The sequence below is a fragment of the Schistocerca serialis genome, chromosome 1, assembly GCF_023864345.2.
Source record: "Schistocerca serialis cubense isolate TAMUIC-IGC-003099 chromosome 1, iqSchSeri2.2, whole genome shotgun sequence".
In the NCBI taxonomy this organism is placed as follows: Eukaryota; Metazoa; Arthropoda; class Insecta; order Orthoptera; family Acrididae; genus Schistocerca; species Schistocerca serialis.
The window spans coordinates 988,728,347-988,755,951 of record NC_064638.1 but is presented as its reverse complement, the minus strand read 5'-3'; the positions used below and the strand labels follow the sequence as shown (position 1 = coordinate 988,755,951).

Below are 27,605 nucleotides of genomic sequence, written 5' to 3'. Positions count from 1 at the left end.
AGCAGATCAGCAACTGGAAGCAGTTAACTCCACAAATTATCTTGGAGTAGGCACTAGGAGTGATTTAAAATGGAATGATCATATAAAGTTGATATTCGGTAAAGCAAATTCCAGACTGAGATTCATTGGAAGAATCCTAAGGAAATGCAATCCGAAAACAAAGGAAGTACGTTACAGTACACTTGTTCGTCCACTGCTTGAATATTGCTCACCAGTGTGGTATCCGTACCAGATAGTGTTGATAGAACAGATGGAGAAGATCCAACGGAGAGCAGCGCGCTTCGTTACAGTAGCTCGGTACGAGCTTCTGTTGAAGTTTCGAGAACATACCTTAACGGAGGAGTCAAGCAGTACATTGCTCCCTCCTACGTATATCTCGCGAAGAGACCATAAGGATAAAATCAGAAAGATTAGAGCCCACACAGAGGCATACCGACAATCTTTCTGTCCACGAACAATACGAGACTGGAATAGAAGGGAGAATCGACAGAAGTACTCAAAGTACCCTCCACCACACAGGAGAGACGCTCAGTAGGTCGGTACGGGCTGTTGTTAAAGTTTCGAGAACATACCTTAACCGAGGAGTCAAGCAGTATATTGCTCCCTCCTACGTATATCTCGCGAAGAGACCATAAGGATAAAATCAGAAAGATTAGAGCCCACACAGAGGCGTACCGACAATCTTTCTGTCCACGAACAATACGAGACTGGAATAGATGGGAGAATCGACGGAGGTACTCAAAGTACCCTCCGCCACACACCGTCAGGTGGCTTCCGGAGTATGGATGCAGATGTAGATGTAAACTTACCTGCTGCTGTGCTTGAGCCTTATTGCCATACTGTGCCATCAATAGATGTTTGTACCTGCTGTTGTGCTTGTGGTCTTCGTTTATAGTGTACTATTGAACAGTAGTAATTTTTCACTACAATCCAGAATGCAAGCAGTAAAAGTATTTCATTTTTAGTGTGTTGCTGTTGACCACAGTGAACTACACGTCTGCGGCAAACACCGACAAGATGTTATTGCCTAGTAAATCTCGCTGCAATGAGAGAACTACTGGTCAGGTGTATGTGGAGCATTTTCCACAACATCAGACGCGTTTGCACTACCTCTTTGGTGTGGTGTATCAGCAGGCCTCGGACACGGGTACATTCACTAATAGGAGAGCCGAATGTGATTGTTCCCGGTTGCGCAGCACTCCCGAGTCTGAAGAGGCCGCACTCGGTACAGTGCGAGAGGTTGCGACGACGAATTCCAGGAACATAGCGGGAAGACACAATATGGAACACCAACCTTTCTGACGCTTACTGCATGAGCAGTAGCTACACCCACATCATCTCCCCAGAAGGTACACCACTCAATGTAGCCACAGGATTTTGCGCCACGAGCCCACTTTTGGAGTTGGTTCTTGCACTGTTGCGTGCACGAATTCAATTCCCATGACGGATCCTGTTCACTGATAAAATCATGTTCACCAGGGAAGATGATCTCAGTACCCACAACAATCATGGGATTATAGGAACGATACGGTCTTAACATTTGGGTAGTGTTCCTGGATGGACGAGTTATTGAGCCACACTTTCTTCCACACACGGGTGCCACGTACAAGCGATTCCTTGACTGCGTACTGCATGGACTTTTGGACGTTTTTCCACTGCATGTGCATCAAAACATGCGCTTCCAGCACATTGGCGCACCACCTCAAGTTTCATGTGTTGTCCGAGATCATCTGCATCTATTTGGGCAACAGAGTCCGCACAGCTTGTACTGCACGGCTTCCTGACATGAACCCACGAGACTGTTACCTGTGGCGCCACATGAAATCCTTCATTTACGAAACCCTGAGGTATCGGAAGAATACCTATTGGCATGCGTTGCGGCTGCGGCGGATGCTGGACGGCAATGGAGTGTTGATCATCTGTACTGGAACACGGTACGGAGGTACCATATCAGTGTTGACGTCGATGGTCGTCTTCTCGAGTCCTATCTATAAGCGGACCTAGACGATGAGCAGCAGAAGCCAGGGAGCGTCGTGAATCGTGGTATTTTGCATCTAGCGGGAAGACGGCGCGTTTCCGAACATATTTCCGAACATGAAGTCTTATGCTAAATTTAACCGTCCTTCTTCCCACTGCAGGTAGTGAAAATTTGTAAAGGGAATTTAGTTAGACGATATAATTGGTGTGCAATGGATCATAGGATGTGAATGACATCCCGTACACGGACAGTGCAATGACTGCCCAATATACAGACGATACAGCCACTCTCACCAGTGACTGTCACGATACAGCTAACGTTCGAAGGCTTCAAGCCCATCTCATCGCAATGAAAAGATGGCATAGGAAGATCAAAGTGGAAATAAAGACCCAGACGCGCGTCATTATTGTACTTCCTAGAGAGCCGCGATCGATACCAAATACTCATCCAATTGTATAGGCGAAGAAAATGATACATCTGGAAGCGACATACTGTAATCCTTTTGACTAATTGACTTTCAGCTAAGATCTGCCAAACCTCAAAATATTACGATGTTTACTGGGAGACAGATATTCCAACCAAATAATGCAGTGTTCTGCAATATGGGATAACTTCAACTTGTTGATACATTTCGCGCCGTGATTTCCTCTCAGAATGCCTATTGCACGTGGTAATCGGAGGATAATCATGGAGTGCAATAGAATTGATATTCAGGGTTCCCCAAGGATGTGTTATAGGCCCTCTGCAGTTCGTAATTTACGATTTAGGAGAATATCTGAGCAGCACTTTTAGATTCTTTGCAGATACCAAAACCAATTCCAAAATGAATTTGACACGATATCTGAATCGTTCGAAAAATAGAAACTGTGTATCAATAAGGAAAGTATGAGGTCTTCCACGTCAGTACAAAAAGAGATCCGAACCATTTCGATTACACGACAAATCACATAATTCTGAAAGTTGTCAATCCAACTAAATACCTAGAAATTACAGTTGGGAACAAGTTTAGCTGGAACGATCACATATATAATGTTTTGCTGAAGTAAACTAAAGAATGCGTTTTAATGCCGGAAAAACTCAGAAGTCTACTGAGGAGACTGCCTACACTGCGCTTTACCGTCTCTGTTTGTACTGTGCTGTTTGGGATCATTACCAGATGGGACTGACGGAGTTCATCGTAAAAATTCAAACAACGGCGGCTCGTTTTGCACCATCTTTGAACGAGGGGAGCGAGTGTCATGGATATCATAAGCTAGTTGAGATGGCAATCACGTTTTTCGTTGCAGTGAGATCTTTTCGCGAAATTTCAATCACCTTCTGTCTCCTTTGAATGTGAAAACCTTTTACTGTTGCCAGGCTACATAAAGAGAAGTGACCATCATAATAAAATAAGAGGTGTTAGTTTTTCCCACGCGCTGTCAGAGAGTGGAGCGGTAGAGATATAGTCTCAAGGTTGTTGAAAGAACCGTCTGCCAGACACTTCAGTGTAAATTGCAGAGTAGTATTGTTTATGTAGATGGAGATGCGATCAAACTCTGGGTGCGTAGTCTATCACGTGATACGACTGAGAAATCCATTTTCTCGTCTTCCATTGGCTGGTAGGTGGCTGGAAAGAATGGCGCCAGTTTGAGTATGAACGTCTATGGAGGATGGCACGTAGTGTGAGTGTGTGTTTCACTCAGCTCCATTTGTGTCATAATTGTTAATGCGCTTAGAATTACGTGTGATACACATTCCACAAGAATTGTTCTTATAATAAATAAAAAGTATTATGGCATCACAATTTTTCTTTGTTTTTCTTTGTTCTTGAAGTACAACGCCAATGGTCACGCAGCATATGGAACCTGAAGCTATGCTCATTACTGTTACGGTGAGTGCTATCAACGGGCCCACTGCCGTATTATATCTGTCGCGTTAGGTACTCAACTGTAGAAGACGCAAGGCAAATGCAAAGAACATTCACGACGTGTATGTGAAGTGAACATCTCCACATGCAACGCCGGCGTGTTACAACCAGCCCAAATCATCACGCCATCGGCAGTACTGAGGAGTGGAGTTGTTAAATTGGGTACTTTAAAGATTAACTCCAAAAACAAAGACGAAGAAAAGTGGAAATGGGGAAGACACTCAGTACGACAGTACAAGGTCTCGATTCTACATGCGATATGATAGCTCCTCTTTGGATCTCATCAGCAACGTCCATTAGTGCTGGTGGAGGTCGTCCAAAATATAGATTTTCAAAGCACCCGGATTCAGGAGATGCTTCCATATTGTCAGACAACTGAACACTGACACGTTATAAATCCTTCTCAGAGAATCACAGTTATGGTAGTTACATGACAAAATAAACATCGTAAGGCACAATAGGAATAATATCTCCCAAAGATAGAAATAGCTCTAAGGAACCAAGATATTCCATCACAGACCAAAGCAACGGGAGCTCCTGCTGCATGGCTGACTGCAGACAAAGAATAAACAACATTATGCACATACACAGTCCAGGCACATTAACGTGACCAGTGCCGATGTTATAGATTCCACGTGGAATGACCACTTCCAGGATTTTAATCCAATGGAGAAACTGTGCGACAGCCTCGATCGGGCTATTCTCGCCATGTACGCTGAACCGATGAAATAAATTCCAAAATCCGATCTTCACCGAGGATGCAGAGCATATATTATTAAAACCAGCTTTCAAATCGCGCAATTATCACCATTCAAAGATAAGGAAAATTAGAGCTCGTACTGAGGCTTTTAGACTGTCGAATATCCCTCGCCCGATCCGTGAGTGGAACAGGAGGGGGGGGGGGGGTGATATGCCTTTGGGGCTAGCGGAGTATATATATAGATGTAGATATGTAGATGTAGAGAAACGCAGCGCAGCCGGCCACGGCACACGGCACTAGAGTCGGCATAGTTCCATGTTCCTGTCGGTACCTTCGAGAATCTATCTGACTCTCTTTCCGCGCTGCAAAAACCTTCTGACAGTTGCCCATATTAATGTGATTGGACAGTGCATACGCTACAAGTGAAATCCAGCACCTAATCTTTATGAAGTACGGATTAAACTGCGGAGCGAAGCGAAATAAAAGTGTGCAAGGCCAAAATCAGACACGATCGCTCTGAGTCTGCAGCACTGTGGAAAAATATCTCCGAAACGATTTAGGCTACAGTTTCAGACTTGTGTTGAAAGTGGAGTATTGTAACATTCAGCCACCATCAAAAGGATCTTAGGTCAAACACATTACTGTTAATACGAAATATTTGCAATCCTAGTTGCCCGCATCTCGTGGTCGTGCGGTAGCGTTCTCGCTTCCCACGCCCGGGTTCCCGGGTTCGATTCCCGGCGGAATCAAGGATTTTCTCTGCCTCGTGATGGCTGGGTGTTGTGTGCTGTCCTTAGGTTAGTTAGGTTTAAGTAGTTCTAAGTTCTAGGGGACTGATGACCATAGATGTTAAGTCCCATAGTGCTCAGAGCCATTTGAACCATTTTTTTTGCAATCTTAGTTCAGATTTACATAGACAACTCTTGGGCATTGGCCCTTTACGTAGCTTTCATTGATCGAGGATGTATCACCCAGTGACAAATCACAAGCGACTGGGTAAAAGCGCTTGTGACTCCTCTATATAAGAAGGGTAAAAGATCTCACCTGTAAAATTACGTGTGCTACTTAATTCTTGAGTATATTCTAATTTCTAATACCATAAATTTCCTTGAAACAAAAAAACATTTATCTACAAATTAGGACACATTTAGAAAGCATCCCTCGGGTGAATATCTGCTTCCCATTTTCTCACGCGATGTCCTACGAACAACGAATAAGGGTGCGGACAGATGCCAAGCTACTAAATTTCCGAAATGTGTCTGTTGCCTCACTGCAGACTGCTAAAGAAGGTCTGAACATGAAGAATTTGTTCTCAGATATGTGATCTGTTCCAACACTTCCTAAGTAGCAGAACCCAGTACATTTTTCTCGTAGGTGGGTGTTCATCAGACACGCGGGTATTGTCTGCGGTGCTTCAGGGAAGAGTGATAGGTCCTCTCCTGTTCTCTACATACATAAACGATCTAACGGATAGCGTGAGTAGTGATTTGTGACTCTTAACTGAAGACGCAGTGGAGTAATAGAAAGTGTTGTCTTTGAGTAACTGTAAGAGGACACTCAATGACTAGGACAGAATAAATATTTGGTGTGATCAGAGGCAACTTTCCCCAAATGTAAAACAATTGTAGGTTAATGCAGATGAGTCGAAAAACAATCCTATACTGTTCGCACACAGTATTAGTGGCGTGCTCCTTGACACAGTCACGTCGGTTAAATATATAGGAGTAGCTTCGCAAAGCGATATGAAATGCTAAGATAACGTAAGGTCGATTAATGCGAAAGGCGGGCGGTCGACTTAGGTTTATTGAAGAAATTCTAGGAAAGTGTAACTACTCAACACTGCTATGCAAATCGTGAAGACCTGATATATAAAGTAGTATAACATATTAAATACTTGCTGGAAATGAATTAATGTGCAATTGCATGTTGCCAGAGGTCTCGCCGGCCGCAGTGGCCGTGCGGTTAAAGGCGCTGCAGTCTGGAACCGCAAGACCGCTACGGTCACGGGTTCGAATCCTGCCTCGGGCATGGATGTTTGTGATGTCCTTAGGTTAGTTAGGTTTAACTTGTTCTAAGTTCCAGGGGACTAATGACCTCAGCAGTTGAGTCCCATGGTACTCAGAGCCATTTGAACCATTTGAACCAGAGGTCTCCCAGTCGTGAACAGAAAGCTGGACGGTACACTGCATGAGGTCAGCGTTACTATAGCACCTCAACACGAGGCAGTTGAAGAAACGGGAAAAGGCGTTGTGTATTCATCACCGAGAAGTTCCGGTGCACTGTAGTGGTATCCTTCACAACAATATGGCCCGGAGACCACATCCGAGTGACTTAATACGGACATCCATCGTCGGGCAACTGGAGCAAGCGCGAAGTGTTACAAGTGTAGTCCAGGAGTTTAGTGTTGCTTACAGCGCTTTTTCACGTGTATGGGGAGCGTTCCGAACAGCATGTGTTGCTGCCCGAAGGAGAGGAGGTGGTCGACCAAGGTCAGCTACAGCAGCACATAACGCCTACATTCTCTAACAGTCACTAAGAGGCCCACGTCAGCGGGTGCAATTGCAACCACATTTAATAGGACTGCGACAGACGCTATTACACACACCACAGTGGCATGCCGACGGCACTGGTGTGGTCCTTTCGCCCGACGACCAGTACGTTGAGTTCTGTTGACACCCGTACATCGGCAGGACCATTTGGAATCGTGCCAAGAAACTGGACCAAAGAGAAGTGGGGTAGCGTTCTGTCCTCAGATGAAAGCAGATTCAGTCTGAGTAGTGATTCTTGACGCACCCTCTTGAGATACAATAGGCAGAGCTAGTTGTGTTGGTAGTTTGAGTGGAGCGGTCTGTTGCCTGACCAATCTCTGTGACGGGTTTGAAGTGAACGCCATGCAGCGCTTCCTTCAACACATGGCTCAAGTTAAGGGACTTAAGTCTGGAGAGTGTGGAGGGCAAAGCTTTTCCAGCCCCATCGATCGAACAAATCAGTCACAGGTGCTGTATCACACCACCACAATCCCTGGAATTAATCGCTTGAGACCTCGGCTTGATTCACTTCAGAGCTGCCGGGCAACAGACGGTTCCACACGAACAGTAAACACAACTAAGGGTGTACAACGACTACCACGTCGATGGGAACGTGCTACCGATTATTTAGAAGGGCCGTAAACTTATAACATGTATCTACTTTGCCTAAGTTGGAAATAATCAGTTGCCCCTACTGAAGTTCACACCTTCGTATGGTCCGCCTTCCACAGAGCTACTGTATGTTATTTGGCAGTGATACATCATGTGAAAGCTACTTTGATCCGTAAGTTTTGCACACCATTGCTTAAAGGAGATAATGTATAGGACACTAGTGCGACGGATACTTGAGTACTGCTCAAGTGCTTTGGATCTACACCAGACTGGATTAAAAGAAGACTTCTTGTTAGTAATTCGGAGGTGTGCTGGTACATTTCATACTTGTAGTTTAGATCAACACACAAGTATTAGGGCTATTCTCTGTGAACTCAAAAGGGAATACCTGGGGATAAGACGACGTTCTTATTGCGAAACACTATTGAGTAAATTTAGAGAATCGGCATTTGCGGCTGACTAAAGAACGGCTCTGTTTCCGCCAACATGCATTTTTCTGAAGGTCGCGAAGAGAAGATAAGAGAAATTAGGTCTCATACGGAATCATCTAGAAGCCGTTTTTACCTCGATCCGTTTGCGAGTAAAAGAGGAAAGGGGATGACTAGTATTGATAGAGTGTACCCCCTTGGAACCGAATAGAGGGTTGCGGTCTGTGTATGTAGATAAGATATAGTTGTATTGTGGATAAAATTGTTATTCAACATCGTAAAGGCAGATGAATGTTCGATATACTCCTATTACGCGGCAACATACAGTTGTTTGGGTGTCCCAAGATGAACTGAATCCAACAAGTCTAGTTCTGCAGCGAAACGCTTCCAAGAAAATGATAGATTATTTATTCGGCTACACTAAATATGCCGCGGCCACTGCTTTAGAGTATCAAAGAACAGGTAATCTCGAGTAGTACACAACAATTCGTATGCTACTAGTCATCGAGTAAATAAGGATAAAAAGCCTTAAAGTATCTCCTCGTTCCTCGGCCAAACAATTTCAGCTGGTCGGACAGTTTATTATATTTTTTTGACAGCGAAAACCATCTAACAAATATATCATTGCCCATATTCAACTGACTAATCGCCTGAAGAATTTATTTTTGCTCTTGTGACAAGCAAAAAGGAATCCTCAACCATTTTATCATCTCAGGTTATTATTGAATCCTTTCAAATAGTGTTTTTGTACTACGAATATCAAAGAGGAAAAAGGGTTTTCCAAAATTTGTTATAGTCCACGCTAAAGTGAATAAATTATAAAACCTAATATTTTAAGGAACAATGATACGATTTGTAGTTTAAAAATATTTTTGTAATATCTTAAAAGCTTAGATAGGCAGACGAAATTGTTAATAGGGAACAGAAACAATCTGGGATCGTTTGTGACTGAAACAAAATGCTCTCCAGCTGACAGTCTTCGCGTTTAAGTTAACTCTCGTTTTGATTCCTGTTGTACTATACTGCCACTTTTTTCGTGCGTATGTAAAACATCTACCTAGAGCTTGGTGTGTACGTAAACTTTATTTTCAGGCTAATTTATTTAGTTATGAATATAAATTAGAAGGCTGGAAGATACGCTGCACGAACTTATTAAGACACTTTTGCCATGATTGACCGTTAATGCATTCATAGTGAACAAAAATAAGCAGTTTTTGATGCCATACTAGTACCTTTGGCCACCCAGACCCGAAGGTGTAAGCGGCCACATGATGCGCTTTCCACTACGTGTATGTTGGCATGCGTACTGCATCTCGCTGGTGCTGTATACTTGCTGGCGGTTGAGTAGCGCCCCAGTGTTCTCTAATGCTTCATCGTCTCGTCTCCCCTCCCGATGTGAATGCCCCACCCCGACCCAAACAGATGCCTATCACTAAATTGGCAATTTCCAAACGAGTGGCTAGACCAATGGCGCCTACAAATTCTCCGTGAAATCAGTTGTGTACTATAAAAGCAATAAATTCCTGAATGCCGTTTATAGCTCCATTTACGAGCCGTTATCTCCTTCTGCGAAGGCGTCTTCAGTTAATTATTCTCGTAGGCACTTCTTGGACGAGACGTTACTTCGCGTACGTCAATACCTCAGTAAGGAATGATATTTATGTGTACACCACCACTAAACTACGGTTGATGTGAGAACAGTTTCATTCTCAGATTAAAACACATTCTCACTTTTAGCAAATAAAACAATTAAATAAATTGTCTGCCAGCAGTACTGCATGTTTTGTAGAGAATAGACCTTTTCTCTTTCACGAGGAAAAAAAAACTATTTTAATATCTATTACTGGAAAATTGTTTTTCTGTAAGCAATAAATAATGCAGTTTCACTAGTATGACAACACTTTCGTCTTTATCATTTTCACATGCCTACAGCAAACAAAGCTAACAGTGGCATATTATCAGTTACTTCAAGCTTAACGAACAGCCAAGATAGCATGTGATGGTTCAAATGGCTCTGAGCACTATGGTACTCAACTGCTGTGGTCATTAGTCCCCTAGAACTTAGAACTACTTAAACCTAACTAACCTAAGGACATCACACACACCCATGCCCGAGGCAGGATTCGAACCTGCGACCGTAGCAGCAGCGCGGCTCCGGGCTGGAGCGCCTAGAACCGCACGGCCACCGCGGCCGGCGATAGCATGTGAAATCCCGGAAGTATGGAGGTAGCTACGCAGACATAACAAGATTCAGTTTCGAACATTCTTATCAACATTTATGTTACGCAAATGTCAGGTATAATCCTCATAATTGTCTCCGAAGGACAGTCTGAGAACGACGATAGAGCGAATCCTAAAACCCGTACAGTCGTGGTGCTCGCTATTTTTCCTTCATTTCCTTTTTTAGAAATCTGTCATAACATTGGGAGACTCTCATGTCTTGTACTGCTACGACGTATTCCACGTTTAATATCCTGTAGTAATCAAATGGTTCAAATGGCTCTGAGCACTATGGGACTCAACTGCTGAGGTCATTAGTCCCCTAGAACTTAGAACTAGTTAAACCTAACTAACCTAAGGACATCACAAACATCCATGCCCGAGGCAGGATTCGAAACTGCGACCGTAGCGATCTTGCGGTTCCAGACTGCAGCGCCTTTAACCGCACGGCCACTTCGGCCGGCTGTAGTAATCAATATAGTCTTTCGGTGTTGGAGCGCCGACCATGCAAATGATAAAGAAACCTCCCCCCCCCCCCCCTCCCCGCATTTGCCACAAGTAATTTAGTGAGTCGTCTAAAGACAGAAATAAAAAGGAAGAGACGAGTATTTGAACACCATTCGTGCAGCATATAGCTCCAGCGTCTTAATCACTGTATCACCCAGACCACTTCATTGTAATCGAGATAGATATCAAGGAATAGTCCGTATTTTTTCTGAAATATCGTACATTTTCGTACCTGAATCCAAGGAACAGCCTCGGAAACTGTACCACTGAGCTCAGCGATATTTTACAGTAATCCGCTATGCAGCTACACTGACACGTTAACCCGTAATTCATTAACGAACGCGTTGTACTTAGAGCAAAAAGTGTGTGTTGATGAATAACCTGAAGTATATCATAGACTACTTTTTTAAATAAGACTGTTTATGATAAGTTCACATGTAACGGATGACAGTGTACATTTCATTGAATATTTTATTTAAAAAATGAACTGTATTTTTCCCAAACATAAAGTTATTTCAAATCTGCGATTTAAAATATTAGCTAAATTGTCTTAAAATAATTGTAGTGCTATTGGAGAGAAGACATAATTGCAGTGTGGCACTTGTCTCGAAAATCATCATTTATTGGACACCACCTTGTAAACAACTCTGAACTTACTATCTGCGAAAATATTGTAATAGCTAAGTCGCCATTGTGGTGTCGAATGATGAGCGTATGCTGCGACACTAGCACAACATGTTCTATGTTTTAATTCAGAATGGCTTCAGGAGTAATTCGGCCCGCAGTTTTTATCAGATCGTGTTCATGTCTGTCTCTAACACAAGTGCTTAACGTTTATGCTGTCCATATCATCTACACCTAATTCTATACATATATGGCTGCTCTGTAATTCACGCTTAGGTTTCTTGCTGAGGTTTCATCAAAACACCTTTAGACTACCTGCATACCGTTCCTCTCTCAGATAACAGGCTGCGAATACGAACAGTTAAATCTTTCTGTGCGAGCTCTGATACTCTTAGTTTTCTTAGTTTATGACAATCCTCATTTCTCCATGTGTAGGTGGATGTCAAAAAAATATTTCCGCATTGGGACGAAAAAATTGATGATTCAAATTTCGTGAGAATATCACCCCACAACCAAAATCGCCTTTCTTTCAATGATTGGTATCATAGCTCGCATATCATGTTTTTGACATGCTCTACAATATTTATCTATGTCCTCTTAAATCATACCAGGTAAGAAATCCTCCAGAAGCGGAGGGACATGTGCAGTGTAGGCAGCCTCTTTCGCACAATTGTTGCATCTTCTAAGTGTTCTACGAATAAAATAAAGTATTTTGTTCGACTTCCTCACAACATTATCTGTGTGATCGTGTAGGTTTTTCAGTATCAATCGAAATAAAAACCCTTTCACCGAAGCCTCAGTGAAAACTCAGTCATTACTTCTATTTGAAGATTGCCGTAGGCGTGCTATTAACAGTCTGCGGAGGTGAACACATGTATCTACATTTGAGTGAAAAGAAAAATAGAAACATAAAAGAATTTTGCTTTTTGTGTTACCTGCATAAGCCATTTTTCGGGTAACTAATTCGCTTAATTTCGGGCGCGTTGTGGCGCGACGAGTAGGTGGAACAGCGGCGCGTGTACTGCGGCGAACAAATTTGCCCAAGTAATTACTTTTCGTATGTCGTGTAATGAAGTGACAGGTGCAGCTCGCAGCCTGTTGTTAGCGATGCAAACGAATTCCTTTGTTATCCCCCCAGGCAGAATAATGGCCCACGTTTCACTTACTGCTGCGGTGCGCGTGGACTGCAAAGTGAGACCAGCCGGCTCTACGTGCACACACCGGGCACATTTAGCTGCGCTCAGTAAACGCAAACGGAACTTTGCGGATCCTCTGAACACATGAAGGGACACTTCTAACAGGGCATCAGTCGTGGGAGAGAATGTCTCTTAATGCCCTCTATTTTATGTCCTCATTACACAACTGATATCCCTCGTGACGTAAGTTGTAACCTATTTAACAGTGGTATGTCTCGATACTTAGGTTTAACTGCGTTATGAGGGACTGTTCCAGAAAGTTCGTAAATCGAACAGCTTACTACCGAACGTCGAAGAGTTAAATTGTCAGAAATTGGATTATTTGCTTTTGGATTCGCCGGCGTGGAATCAGTTTCTTTAATTACTCATTCCAGTGTTTACTCCCATTTTACGGAGTCCTCTGTCTTCCTTGATTTCGCAAATTTATTTAAATTGTTGGACTGCTGTCCTTTCTATATACAAATTAGTCAGGTAAGCCGAGGATGAAACATCATCCTGCAATCTGTCTGTAAATCGGGTAAATTTCTTCCATGTGTTAACATATTTTAAGTATTTGAGCATCGCGTTGTCTGGGGTGGAGATTGGAAACCTATCCAGAATTTGTTTAAACGAGCACGATAAACCGCCTAAAAACCCCACTTAAGCTGGCCGACGCGCGGCGCCAATGGCTTTTAACTTGTCCAGTGGCACCTCGTGTGGAATTTTATGCATGTGCTGCAATGTGGTGGCCTGTTACCCTTTGCTTACATGGTTACTAATCGCAACTAAACTGACTACATAAATATTACGTATATAAACTGAACTGTTTAAATATATTTAAACTTTATAATTAACCGTTTAACATTTCAAAGAATAAAATAAAACGAAAAAATAAAATCTTTCTTTGCAGCACGAATAGAATCTGAGCCGATCATTTGCCTGCTGAAGCACTTAACCGCTGATCTACTGTGACGATATATCACCTACTGCTCAGACATTCCTCATACGCTACACGTAACTCTACAGATAGATTTTTACCTTTCCCTACCGCCCACTCAGCCGAAATATTCTAGGAACTTGAAAGAACATCTATCTTCTTCTGCCCACGTGGTTTCAGCCAAATCACTAAGCATCATCCTATGCACTTACGTTTTTAGTTTTTAGTTTGTAGTAGATCTACCTAACTCTCCCAATCTCACTTCCTCCTGCGTCGCGTCCCGGCATGGTTTCCATGTACGAATTATTTTTTCTTTGCTTTCGATGTCATCTGCGTGTCGCAATCAGGACGTTAACGACAATATGGGTTTAGTTGGGTTGTTTGTCAGCCTTTATAGCGGAGATGAGAGGAATAAAATCTCTTTGCTAGGTAGTTGTTCGGTCACAACATGTTAGTACCTTTCATGGAATGCAGTATTAGTCTGCTGAAGTAGCAAGTTATTACCTATAGTCAATTCGTTTATTGTTCTATCAAGACATTTGTTTTGAGAAGTGTCAGACCAAATACCTCTTAATAGAATCGCATGCTTTCAATAGTAACTACGAAGGGCCTTTTTGAAAGACGAGTGCTTTCACTGCCACTCGGACTATTAACTACTGGCGCTGGCCGGGGTGGCCAAGCGGTTCTAGGCGTTACAGTCTGGAACCGCGTGACCGCTACGGTCGCAGGTTCGAATCCTGGGTCGCTTGGGTCACTTTGAGATGCCTGGACGCTTCCCTTATTGAGAGCCCTTCCTCGCACAAAGTAACAACGTGGACGCGATCGAACCGCGGTATTGACCGTTTAGGCATGTTTGACCTATAGGCAACACGAGCCGTGTACCTCCTTCCTGGTGGAATGACTGGAGCTGATCGGCTGTCCGACCCGCTCCGTCTAATAGGCGCTGCTCGTGCATGGTTGTTTACATCTTTGGGCAGGTTTACTGACATCGCTGAACAGTCAAAGGGTCTGTGTCTGTGATACAATATCCATAGTCAACGTCTATCTTCAGGAGTTCAGGGAACTGCGGTGATGCAAAAGTTTGGTTGATGTGTGTATTATAATCCTCGTGTTTTGGAGTTGTATTGGATGAGTTGGTTACCCGCCCAGTTGGCCGCGAGGTTGAGATTTTGCTGCATTCATGATGAAGGTGGTAGCTCCCGACTATTGGTGGGCAGGACTGTATTGCTGGGGAATTGCGCATTGGTAGATCAATGACAGATTATAAACAGTGTGCAGGACAGCACTGAACCTTGTGGAACTTCTTCCTGCAAATCCTTTATGGTAGACAGCTGCCCCACAATCGTGACGAGAAATTTATGGTCTGTAAGGAAACTGGAAATAACTGACTAGGTAGTCCGGGACAATATGAAGGTTCAGTAATTTAAGGAGACATTTCCCATTCCAGATTCTAATATACGCCTTCTCCACGTCCAGGAACACTGTTGCTGTGTAGATGGTACGGTTTGGGTTGTAGGCGATGTCTTCTGCGATCCGCAGCAGTTGGTACTCAGCAGAGAGGGAATGTTCGAAGGCAAATTGGTCTGGCCGTATGACGTCTTGGGTGGTGAGAAGGAGTTTCTGTAGCTGCATAGTGTGTGGTACATGGGAGCCTGATAGGTTGGTGATTTCCTGATAGACTTTAGTCTTTGCCCTGTTTGAGGATTTGCAGGCCCTTGGCAGGATGGAAAGTAGTGCAGGTGTAGACAGCGGCTGAAAATCCTAGCAATGAGGAACAGTTGCTTTCGTGGTAACAGCTTCAGATGGGAGTTTGTAACGCCATCCGGTCCCAGTGCTGAGTGAGAGCCCGGATGTCAGAGGATTTTCTTGATCTTTGCAAGCATAGTTAACAGAATGCCATCCTGGAGGTGATGCAACTGAAGTTTCCACAGCCGCCGGTGTACCCTGTCTTCAGCGTTGTCTGTACTACGGCGTTATCTTCTAGGATATCGACAACGTTTTCGCTTTTATACGCCTCGGTGAAGATTTCTGCCTTGCCCAGTGCGTCATAGACAAGGCCGGCAGGGTCCTGGAGTGTGTTCTTCAATGGACAAGCAACTATTCATCACCAGATTGAAGCATGAAGTGGACCATCCTGCCTTCCCAAACTTCGGTGGGATGTCCGACGACACAATGTTGTAATTCGCGGGTGACGCTTTTCATCTCCTGTCCGTCAGTCTGTCGGGTTTCGGTGGCGCTGCCAGCATTTCTGCCTATATTCTTCAAGGTCTTCAGGTCACTAAACAAGGAAGATAGCTCCTTTTATCAGCAGGTACGGCCTTTTGATCTCATGGTGTTTTGTCAGTACATCCTATGGAGTTTGCCAGTGAGAGTGGATATTACTGCATCGACGTTGGCAGTGGTAGAGATGCCCTCCGTTGGTCGAACGATGTTGTTGAGCTATGTGCTGTACTGTTGCCAGTTGGTATTGATGGTCCAGGATGGCTGGAGATTGTCCACAGTGTCCACAAAGACACCGAGCACTGGACTGTGGTCTGAAGTTAAAGGTCCAGACACACGTTTTCCGTCATAGGTATTTCCAAGACATCTGGTCAATGGTTGGGGTTGTTAGGGATATGAGTTGGCTCATCAAGACCAAAGGTAATCGCCTCAAGGCGTCCATCCATTGCGTACTGCTTGTTTCCATGGGGGTTCATCCACCTAGAGTTCCACGCAAAGGGCTTCACATTGAGGTCGCCCCCTGGAAGTATTTTGTCGAAGCCATAAAATAGAACAGTAAAATCGTTCTCTACAAACGTCCTATTAAGACTGAGGGAGGCTGCAGTGAGTGTTATAATGCCATATGCAGTGGTAATGGCGATCGCCGAGTCGTGAAGTGTTCCTAGTTGTGTCTAGGCGATTGGAGTTTGGGTTATGATTCTTTGTATATAGATGACAATGCCCCATCGCAGCCATTGTCTCTATTGGTGTGAAAGCGCACCATATTCCAAAGCCTGAATGGCTGTACTGGTCGGAGATGTGTTTCTAGGAGAAGGATGTTTACATGGTGGTGGAGCATAAAGTCTTCGAGTTCAGGCTTCTTGCTTTGAAGAACATTGGCGTAGTCTGTACAAAAAAATCAGGTCTTCAGTCTGTGAACGTCTGTGGGCCATTGCTTGGGGTGAAGATCTTAATGGCTCCCTCAAAGAGGGTTATGTTTTTCATCGATACTGTTGGTGCTGCACAGAATTTCTGCAATGTCTTCTTTAGAATGGTCAGGATGTTCCTCTGCTGTAAGGTCGTCAGAAAGCCTGTGATGCTGGACATAATGGACGCAAAGTAGTTGTCTGGCTGTTAGGTACTATCAGGTCGTCGTCCTCTCGTTTGTGTGTTATTTCGAAAGGCACACATCCAGACTGACAGTTTTGATGGACGACAGGCGAAGTCTGATATGTCGTTCACTGATGGTGGTACTGGTACTGCTACTTGGGCTGCTTGTTGGGTCCTTTCCCTCGCTATTTGATACTGTACCATGTTGTAGAGGAATGGTTGTTGAAATGTGCTGCACCCACTCCATGTGGTCAGGTGTTCCCCATTACAGTTTGATCAAGAAGGCTTCCGGTTTGCCAACTTGTAGCCGTTGTTTGGCTGATGGTGGCCTCCAAATTATACAAACCTCGCCGGGAGGGTGCAGTAACTAGCGACGTGAAAATATCACTGGCACCGCTTGCGTAACGGAGGCCTCTCTTTTGGATAGAAGATTTCAACTCGAATTCTGGTGTCCAGGATGTAGCATGGGTCATAGAAGGAGACACTGGTCAGTCTGGCTGGCAAGGTGATGAGGTCTTCTGATCCAGGTCCTTGAACTGATGTACTGATGCTTCCGAGAAGCCAAGTTAGTGTAGTTCAGTTTCCACCTTCTGAACTGTCATTTCGGCTGGTAAATATTGGTGGAAACTTTGAACGTTTTCTCTGCAGGGATATGGTGAGTATGAAAAGTAATTTTCAACTCCCATAAGAAGTTTAGTGCCGTCCGTTGGTCCGTCAACAACTCGAAATCATATTTTACCGTGTCCCCTCTATGTATGGCCTTGATGCTCCAGTAACTTGTTTCTTCCGCGTTAAGCAACAGGTATATTCCCGTGTACTAAATCATGATTGGTGGATCCTCACCAGCTTGGTAGGTAGTGCTTGGGAGAGACCAGGTTGGCCTTCTTGGCTAGTGTCGTTCGTAGCTGGTTGAGTGGTGTGGTCCACGTGTCGATCTCTGGCTGCAGAGGTCGAATGCGTAGGCTGTGAGCAGTGGCAGTGGCGTCTTAGCTCCATTGTTGATATTTTGAGAGTTCTTTCGATTCACACCGGACTGCATTCAGCAGACGAGCTGGAATTGGGCGTCGTCATCTTTAACTTGAGATGTTTCGAAGTCAGATCCTACAGCTGATCGTCACTTGTTGTCGTTAGATGTGATGTCGCGGTCGTGGTCTGACGTTTTGAGTCCGCGCCTTGCCATCAAGTCCCTGGCCGGTTGATCGCAGCGTTGCCGATCGGTGTCTGTGATTTTGTTGTCTTGGGAGGCCGTCCGTTGATGGGTAGGTATGGAAAATAGCGCACGCTAAACAGAAAGTCCTGCCCGTAGAGTTTCACTTGATGAGTGACCTCGATAGTTGCCTCGGGGAGGGGGGGAAGGCCACGTGGGTGCCACAGCTCTCCGTAATTTTCTGTTCTTGTTGTTCCTCCGTGTGCCGTGTCCGTAGCCGAAGTTGTAATCGGCTGTCACTTGCCATAGCCATGGTCGTCGAATCGGATGTTCACCTACTGTAGCCTGAGTCGACGTAACTGTGGCAGCGGATGGGACTGAAGGCAGAGCAAGCAGCGCCGAACGGCGATCAGCCGACCCCTGCGCGGTCGAGGCTGTTAATCATGCTGTAAGTATTGTTTAATCTGTCTCTCTCTGTCCTTCCATTCCCTTCTACAGTGATTCTGGATGCATACGGCCCTCTGCGATGTTTGCCGGGAATATTCTCTTAGAAGTTTTCCTTGACGTGTGATCGCCTTTAGTTTTGACCTTCATTCAAACTGTACCGAGGGTTCTTTCATTACCGTGTTGGAAAGTGCCTATCATTCATTCGACCTTTATCTTTGGCACTGATGTCGAGGTATCATGTGACTGCTTGCAGGGGTGTTTGACCAGTCTCGAAGGAGCGAATAGCTTCCAGCTGCTTTCAGAGGCATTATCTGCCCCGATATTCCGTTTATCTTCCCTCTGTCACACGCTACACACGTGTGCCGTCTTGCATACTACTAAACCAGGCTTACTTATTACTTTATAATCTTCTGATCTGACATTTAATTAAAATCGAACATTTTCTACGGTCAGTACACCTCCAAAGGTCGGCTGGAAATGGCCTTTTTAACACATGATCTACAGTAAAAACTTTAATATTAAATTTCCTCCTATACTTACAATATATTTATGTTTGTAAACTGAACTGTTTAAATATATTTAAACTGATAATTAATAGTTTAACGTTGCAAGGAATAGAATAAAATGAAAAAAGCGGTTGGTAAGAGCGGGAGTCAACTCGATTTGCCGAATTCCCTGTCCACACTCTAGACTACTCACCCACAGCGCCATGAAGGCAACTGCTCCTCAAAAATGCCTTATGGTTTATGCTTTACACACACTTTCAAAGAAAAATATTGACCTGGTGCTGTGAGCAACATGGTACACATAGTGTTGGTAGGATGACATGTTAGAGCACGTGCAGTAGAAAATAGACAGATGTGTCTTTTATCTGAGTTCACTGCAGTGGGGCTGACCACCATTTCGACATTCGACACAGGTTTCTAATTGTCGCGGATGAGTGCTACAAAACATGTTTTCGTCTGTTTTATTTGCATACCAGTGTGCTTCTGATGAGTTATGGTGTAATTATAGTATGACTGCCGACTCGCATTCGAAGACAAATGGTGTTATTTTAGTGTAACTTCCGTCTAGCATTCAAAGAGAAATGGCATAATTTGAGTGCGGTATTTACAGCGTGCTGTTGCTCAGTAGCACTTGATAACTGGCCACCTCTGAACCTGCCACGAGGATTTGATCTAGTTCTGGTTTCCTTCCACGTATTATAAGCTAGCAGGCAGTGTGTTAAGGTGTACGAGCAGGTAGATGGGTTTCACTTGTAAGTAGGCTGTTTATGTTTTCTTATTGGCAACGTTACGTAGCGCTCAAAATGAAATCACTGGCTGTGCTGTGTGCAGTCTGTGGCTAGTTTGCATTGTTGTCTGCCATTGTAGAGGGGCAGCTGGATGTGAACAGCGCGTAGCGTTGCGCAGTTGGAGGTGAGCCGCCAGCAGTGGTGGATGTGGGGAGAGAGATGGCGGAGGTTTGCAATTTGTCATGAACTGATATATATATTAGGACTTGTGATGATATTAAGGTAAATACATTGTTTGTTCTCTATTAATATCTTTCATTTGCTAACTATCCCTATCAGTAGTTAGTGCCTTCCATAGTTTGAATCTTTTATTTAGCTGGCAGTAGTGGCGCTTGCTGTATTGCAGTAGCTTGAGCAGCGAAGATTTTATCTTTATGGACTGTGAGAAAATTTTAGCTTTTGACCAACGTTGTATCAATAAGTGTGTGCATTTTATATCTTTGTTACTGTAATTGTGAAAAATTTTTGTCAAATCTGTATTGGCCAGTGCCCAACACCATTTGTAAAAATTTTTTGTGGGGAGCATGGGGGCTATGTAAGTAGGCTGTTTATGTTTTCTTATTGGCAACGTTACGTAGCGCTCAAAATGAAATCACTGGCTGTGCTGTGTGCAGTCTGTGGCTAGTTTGCATTGTTGTCTGCCATTGTAGAGGGGCAGCTGGATGTGAACAGCGCGTAGCGTTGCGCAGTTGGAGGTGAGCCGCCAGCAGTGGTGGATGTGGGGAGAGAGATGGCGGAGGTTTGCAATTTGTCATGAACTGATATATATATTAGGACTTGTGATGATATTAAGGTAAATACATTGTTTGTTCTCTATTAATATCTTTCATTTGCTAACTATCCCTATCAGTAGTTAGTGCCTTCCATAGTTTGAATCTTTTATTAAGCTGGCAGTAGTGGCGCTTGCTGTATTGCAGTAGCTTGAGCAGCGAAGATTTTTGTGAGGTAAGTGATTTGTGAAAGGTATAGTTTAATGTTAGTCAGGGCCCATTCTTTTGTAGGGAATTTTGAAAGTCAGATTGCGTTGCGCTAACAAAGTATTGTGTGTCAGGTTAAGCACAGTCTCGTGTAGAATTGTTCAAAGGGGACGTTTCACACTGCTGAAGGCTGTTATTCACATATCAGGAAGGAATAAGTATTCAGTCGCCTACATGAAATCTAAAAGCCACGAAAATCATAACTTTTGTGTTGACTAGGCTGCATTCTAAGCTGTTTCAAAAGCGTGTTCCATTAAATTATAGTGCTTCTTAGGCACTATATAACCGTTACTTAATTTGGTTGTTTTTTTGTTGCTGATAGTTAACGTAATTCATCCATATTCAATCACAGTAGGCTCTTCTTTGCAAATAACAGCAACAGACCATGAGGATTTAGGACACATATTTTCCTGCACCTAGCTGCATTTGCTGGAGAGGGTGTGTATTTACACACATATGACCCGAAACCTTATGACCACCTACTTAATTCTGAATCCCTCCGTCGGAGGTTCGAGTCCTCCCTCGGGCATGGCTGTATGTGTGGTCCTTAGCTTAGGCTCGTTTACGTTAGATTAAGTAGTGCGTAAGCTTGGGTACCGATGGCCACAGCAGTTTGGTCCCATAAGACCTTGCCACAGAAAAAAAAAAAAAAATTGAACGCAATAAATCAGCGATTTTGTCCGTCTTACATCTCACAATTTCTTGTTAGTTTTTCGGAGGAAAGTGGACTACATTTCTGAGTACATGTCACGCATTTCTCATAAACTACGGCCCTGTGTAAGTTGGTAGCTACCCTGAAGAGGAGTGCTGCAAAGACGGTCGAAATGTCGCTGGTTTAGCTGTTTCATTGTTTTATAATAACATGGCTTTATAGCCAGAAAGATGTTTTCAAATACTGCCCTGTGGTTTGTTAGCGCATAGATGACACTCTATAACGCTTGAGATCAGCTACAAAAAAATGGTTCAAATGGCTCCAAGCACTATGGGACGTAATATCTGAGGTCATCAGTCTCCTACATGTAGAACTACTTAAACCTAACTAACCTAAGGACATCACACACATCCATGCCCGAGACGGGATTCGAACCTGCGACCGTAGCAGCAGCGTGGCTCCAGACTGAAGCGCCTAGAACTGCTCGGTCACAGCGGCCGACGATGAGCTACATTGGGTACAAATCAGGTGACTTCGGTGATCAACACATTAGCGTGAGCTCACTCTTATGCTCCTCAAGCAAATGTGTACGGTTGTAGCCTTGAGAAATGGGCAGTTATCCTGCTGGAAAAAACCATTTCTAAAGCGGAAGAGATCAAGCATTAAGGCCATCGGTGAAGAAAGCACGCTCGAGGTGATGAATGTGGTCTGCAGTAACGTCCATGTAGTCCACTGTACTAATGGTGCCTTTGATTACTAGCACAAGTCCCATGGAAGATCAATCAGGTGAATGTCCCCCATAACACAATACTGCCCCACCAGCCCGCATCCGTGATGCAGACCATGTTCCGAGCAGCTGTTCACCTGGATGATGGAGAATCACGACACGGCCAGCGACCTGAAGCAGCCAGAAACCAGAGTCATCCAACCAGGCGACGTATTTCACTGATCCACTGTCGAATCTCGATGACCGCGTGTTCACTGCAATCCTATTGGCTATGTCATACAGGCCACATGGGAGAACGTATGGGTCGCTTTCTACAGAGCCTCCTTTTCTACAATATGAATTGATTGGTGACCTCCGAAACACTTGTGCCTACTTCAGCGTTTTATTCTGTCTTGTATTCATTAAACCGTTGGCTGGTCATGTCTGTCCTACGAATTATTCTCTCCAAAATTTATTCGAGACAGCGTCACCTGAGCAAAAATTTTGTTAATTATGGTGTATAATCGTATGTAATTACACTATAAAAATGTGTACCGACATATCAGTCTGATAAGTATTTTTGGCTGCATTGCTGAAGCTCTCGTACAGTAGTGGCAATCGCTTATGGCTACTAACAAGTACATCATCAATTCGAGTTCCTTGGCCTCTATGTCACTGTGTTGTACGATCCTCTCCGAAACTTGAGACCCATGGGGACCCTGGGACACGCAAGTGACAGAGATCTAGAAATTTGCATGAAACTGCCAGGCATACGACAGTATTTACATTCTTATTACTGTTGTTACATTCTTATTATGAAGAATCAATGCTATGCATTAAAACAGCACTACCTACATTTCATATGTAAAACAGCACTACCTACATTTCATATGTCTCAGTAACTATCCAGACGTCGATAACCATAGACTCACCTGAACATCCTTCCTGAAAAAGTTGTTGGTGAAAATATGAACGGCGCTGAAGTTGCGGACCTGGTCGAACTCGAAAAGGAGCTCCACGAAACCATTCGGGTATGAGTCGTTGGTCCAGCCCACCCAGCCGTTACCTGTGTAGAAGATTAGTTTATATTACAAAACTGTGGAGGGAGAGGCAGATTTCAACACCTCGCCAAAGACATTTTCTTGCAGTTGCAGCACTTAAGTTTAGATTTGCAATAAAAATCTTAAATAATAATTAACCCTATGATCAGTAATCTGAGTCTTTTACTTTTCTTTAACCAGTATTTTCAAAATATTCGGCGGACTGTCCAAAACATGGTTCCCTTACATAGATGCGATTCGTATGAAAATATCTATTTGTTGTGCGGAAGATTGTATCCAGATTTAAGGTCGGAGACAGCAGAGAGACACATACCAAGCCATTGAAAATTTAAGTCCATTGGATGACAGGTGGTATAGCTACGTCCCAATTACGTGCAGGGAAATTATGTTGTAATGCTATTTTATAACTTCTACCTTGGTTCATGATTCTGTATGTTGCCTACTTTGAAGCATATTTACACCAACATTTAAAAAAATTATTTGACTAGGCTTACTGATACAACTAGTACTAACGTAATTATAGTTGACAACATCATACAGCGTTCTCCACGATTCCCGTTACAGGCTCCTGGGGGTGGTTTTAATAATGAACCCATGTTCTGGAAATCAGCGTTTGGATAAAAAGTAACTTTGAAGACTTGATTATTTTCAGATCTCACGCTTTTAAAGAAGGGTAGCGTGCCAGAAACACGTAATTTTTTTTCAATTAATAATGATTATTTTCAATGAAAGCACGTGTACTAACGAATTTCCAAATCTGTCCCGTAATGTATTCTGCAACATTTTATTATTCACCAGTTAACATTTGATTACCTGATTGTAACAACGTACTTAACTTTACAAAAATGTCGTCACGAATTTAAAAATACACTTTTTTAAAATATTAAAAGGCTGTCTCAACTAAAATATTTTTGATACTTTTATTGTTATTACGGTATCATATAAACTCTTTACCCCAATAAGCACGATTTACACACTTCTTAAGAACCAATAGGACACTTCGTTTATTTTTCTTCACTGTTTGTAACATGGTATATTAAATATGCCACTGAATTTGATAGCATTATTGTAGTATATTCTAGAAAATGCAATGTACTATAATTACCAGCGCATGGCGCCAAAGACACTCAGCCTTAATTTCCAGGTCTCAGTCGTACTTCACGCTTGTCAGAGCAACAATGTATGATTATTATGTTGTGGTTATACGTTCTTTGTTAGGCAATTGTTTCGTTATTGGAAAAATTGTGGTCTGAACTGGCAGAAGCAAGAAATGCTGTTCTTAATGTGTTTTTAGCTTCGTATCTCAGTACTTCCTGAAAATGGTAAATTCTAGTTTCATCACTCGCTATTAAAGCAACGCGAGGACCTCAAGAATCACACTGAAGACAGCGACTGCCGAAACGCAACCAAATATGAAGGATACTTTATTTTCTACAGTGAACTAGTAGTACTCTTCAAAGTGTCCATAAGTGCACAAAATTTTAGTTGCTACACTACGTAAGTGCATGAGCGTCTACAATTTAACTTATTTTATCTAAACAGCTGGTAAAGGTCCCATTTCAAGCGGGAGATATGAAAACGATCTGATCTTCAAATTATTTTAGATCCAAACAGTACATTTCCGGGCATGAGTTCGATATCAAAACTTTATCCAGTACCCTCTACAACCTCTACAAGACTGTCATGGAAATTGTGGAGCACCCAATATAGTTAACACACATTTCCTTGTATCATTCAACAACTCACATGCCTTTGTAAATGTTAGTTGAAAGTGTCTCATTTTTGTAGCGGAATATAAGCAGTATTGATTACTAACATTTTATGCAGGGTGTTACAAAAAGGTACGGCCAAACTTTCAGGAAACATTCCTCACACACAAAGAAAGAAAATATGTTATGTGGACATGTGTCCGGAAACGCTTCCTTTCCATGTTAGAGCTCATTTTATTACTTCTCTTCAAATCACATTAATCATGGAATGGAAACACACAGCAACAGAACGTACCAGCGTGACTTCAAACACTTTGTTACAGGAAAAGTTCAAAATGTCCTCCGTTAGCGAGGATACATGCATCCACCCTCCGTCGCATGGAATCCCTGATGCTCTGATGCAGCCCTGGAGAATGACGTATTGTATCACAGCCGTCCACAATACGAGCACGAAGAGTCTCTACATTTGGTATCGGGGTTGCGTAGACAAGAGCTTTCAAATGCCCCCTTAAATGAAAGTCAAGAGGGTTGAGGTCAGTAGAGCGTGGAGGCCATGGAATTGGTCCGACTCTACCATCGGTCACCGAATCTGTTGTTGAGAAGTGTACGAACACTTCGACTGAAATGTGCAGGATCTCCATCGTTCATGAACCACATGTTGTGTCGTACTTGAAAGGCACATGTTCTAGCAGCACAGGTAGAGTATCCCGTATGAAATCATGATACGTGCTCCATTGAGCGTAGGTGGAAGAACATGGGGCCCAATCAAGACACCACCAACAGTGCCTGCCCAAACGTTCACAGAAAATCTGTGTTGATGACGTGATTGCACAATTACGGATTCTCGTCAGCCCACACATGATCCATGAGAAAATTTACAATTTGATCACGTTGGAGTACATACTGACGGAACTAAAATGAGCTCTAACATGGAAATTAAGCGTTTCCGGACACATGTCCACATAACTTCTTTTCTTTATTTGTATGTGAGGAATGTTTCCTGAAAGTTTGGCCGTACCTTTTTGTAACACCCTGTATAAACAATGAAAGTCTTAAAACTAAGTAATAAGCAATTGAGTGTTAGCTAAAATCAAAGACTTCTCTAGTACTTACAGATCCAGGAAAATGACTCGATGTACCTTTATTCTGGACGACGGTGGTTTTAGATCTCCGTCAAGCCAATGCAATTTATGTTGCCTTTGATATCACTACATCGCTCAGAATGTATGCCTGGATGGTTTCTTTCACCGGTAACAAACGATTTCCTTTCCCATCCTTCCCCATCTCTGACGACATCGAAGTCAGCTCCAGACTTACCGCCTTTTTTTCGTTATTCCAGCAAAAATTCACTAGTGGGCTAGAAATTTTTAGATGGTATGGTACCCTGGCATCAGGTCACGTTACTCTGCAAAACAAAATTTCTTCAGCGATACTAACTGCATCGCATCAATCAGCAAAACACAAGCTACTGCTTGAATGATGATTATTGGCGAAACATAGTGAAATTAGTTTTACACGCCTGCTACGGCTTGCCGTACTTCACGCGTGCAGTGTGTGCGGGCCGCGAGCGGGACATCGCATGGGGTGTCTCGGCTTTTCTCGGTCCCTCTCACAAGTACCCGGAAGAGTACGATATTTCACTGAGTATTGTGCGGTGACATTTTTCGGTCAGCACAACTCTCTTCACTCCGGCAGGATCGTCGTGTCAGCATCATTTTTCCGTTCGATATTTGTTCATGGTATGAAGGACGTTCACAGGTCTAGTGGCTGTTTGCACAAAAAGAGGCAGTCTAGCGAACTATAGGCACAAGCCATAATGAGTGGAAATGACAGAAGAGAGGGATGAAAAATCTCAATAAATATTATGCAGTCGCATAAGCGAAGGGTACTGCTGATTTGCTATGAAACGACGTTACAACATCACGCACAATGAATTTAAAGATTTAGTTGGTAATGAAAGAGAAAAAGATAAAAACGATGGATAGACGGGATTCATTGTTCTGTACATCAAGAAGTTTTTTGTGCCGAATTTTCAGGCATGGAGTACTGAAGAGATTAAGAAATGGGTGGTGTGATTAGCAAAATTTTTGAAGCTGGACGCAATATTCCACTGTCATATGCAACAGTTTTAGATAGAATTGAATGAAGAGTATACACACTTTATATGTTGCTGCAGGGTTTGTTGGATTGCTCAAGGGGCATGCTTTGACCGATTTTTCTATTTAAAACATGCTGTTGTTAAACTTATTTAGGGAAATGGAGTGCAGGAACGAAAATCAGAAAATCCATAATAGATTTTAGACTTCGCATTTTAAGTGGACTTCACTGTACGCTGCTCATAAGTAAGACATTTCAAGCTAACTTCTTTCTGACTTGAAGGGGATGTATTCAAAAGGAAAATCGTGTTGCAGAAGGGACGCATTCTGACAGACAGTCCAGGTCCCTAACCCCACTAGCATTCAAGAAAACCCAAGATTTGAAGAATTCACTGTGGCTTTGAAAAATAATACTAGGATAGTTTTATAAAGGTTTTGAGGACACTATAAATCTTACATCTGTTTTCGAGCTGCTTCCAAGAATGGTTGCCATTTCATTTGAAAGCGCCCCTGTCCATGTGCAGATGGAAGTGACTGGCCTGCAAGGTAATTCCAGTTTTAGAAATAAATCATTTTGCGTTAACACTATCCT

At 43.2% G+C, this 27,605-nt stretch overlaps 1 protein-coding gene across 1 annotated transcript in view; it reads right to left on the bottom strand.

The window, feature by feature from the left end:
* Window positions 1-27,605, bottom strand: part of LOC126454081 (discoidin domain-containing receptor tyrosine kinase B-like) — a 425,916-nt gene that overhangs the window by 73,292 nt on the left and 325,019 nt on the right. The window contains exon 7 of the mRNA XM_050091131.1: window positions 23,080-23,213. Coding sequence (XP_049947088.1) covers window positions 23,080-23,213 — 134 coding nt within the window. The remainder of the gene's footprint in view (window positions 1-23,079; window positions 23,214-27,605) is intronic.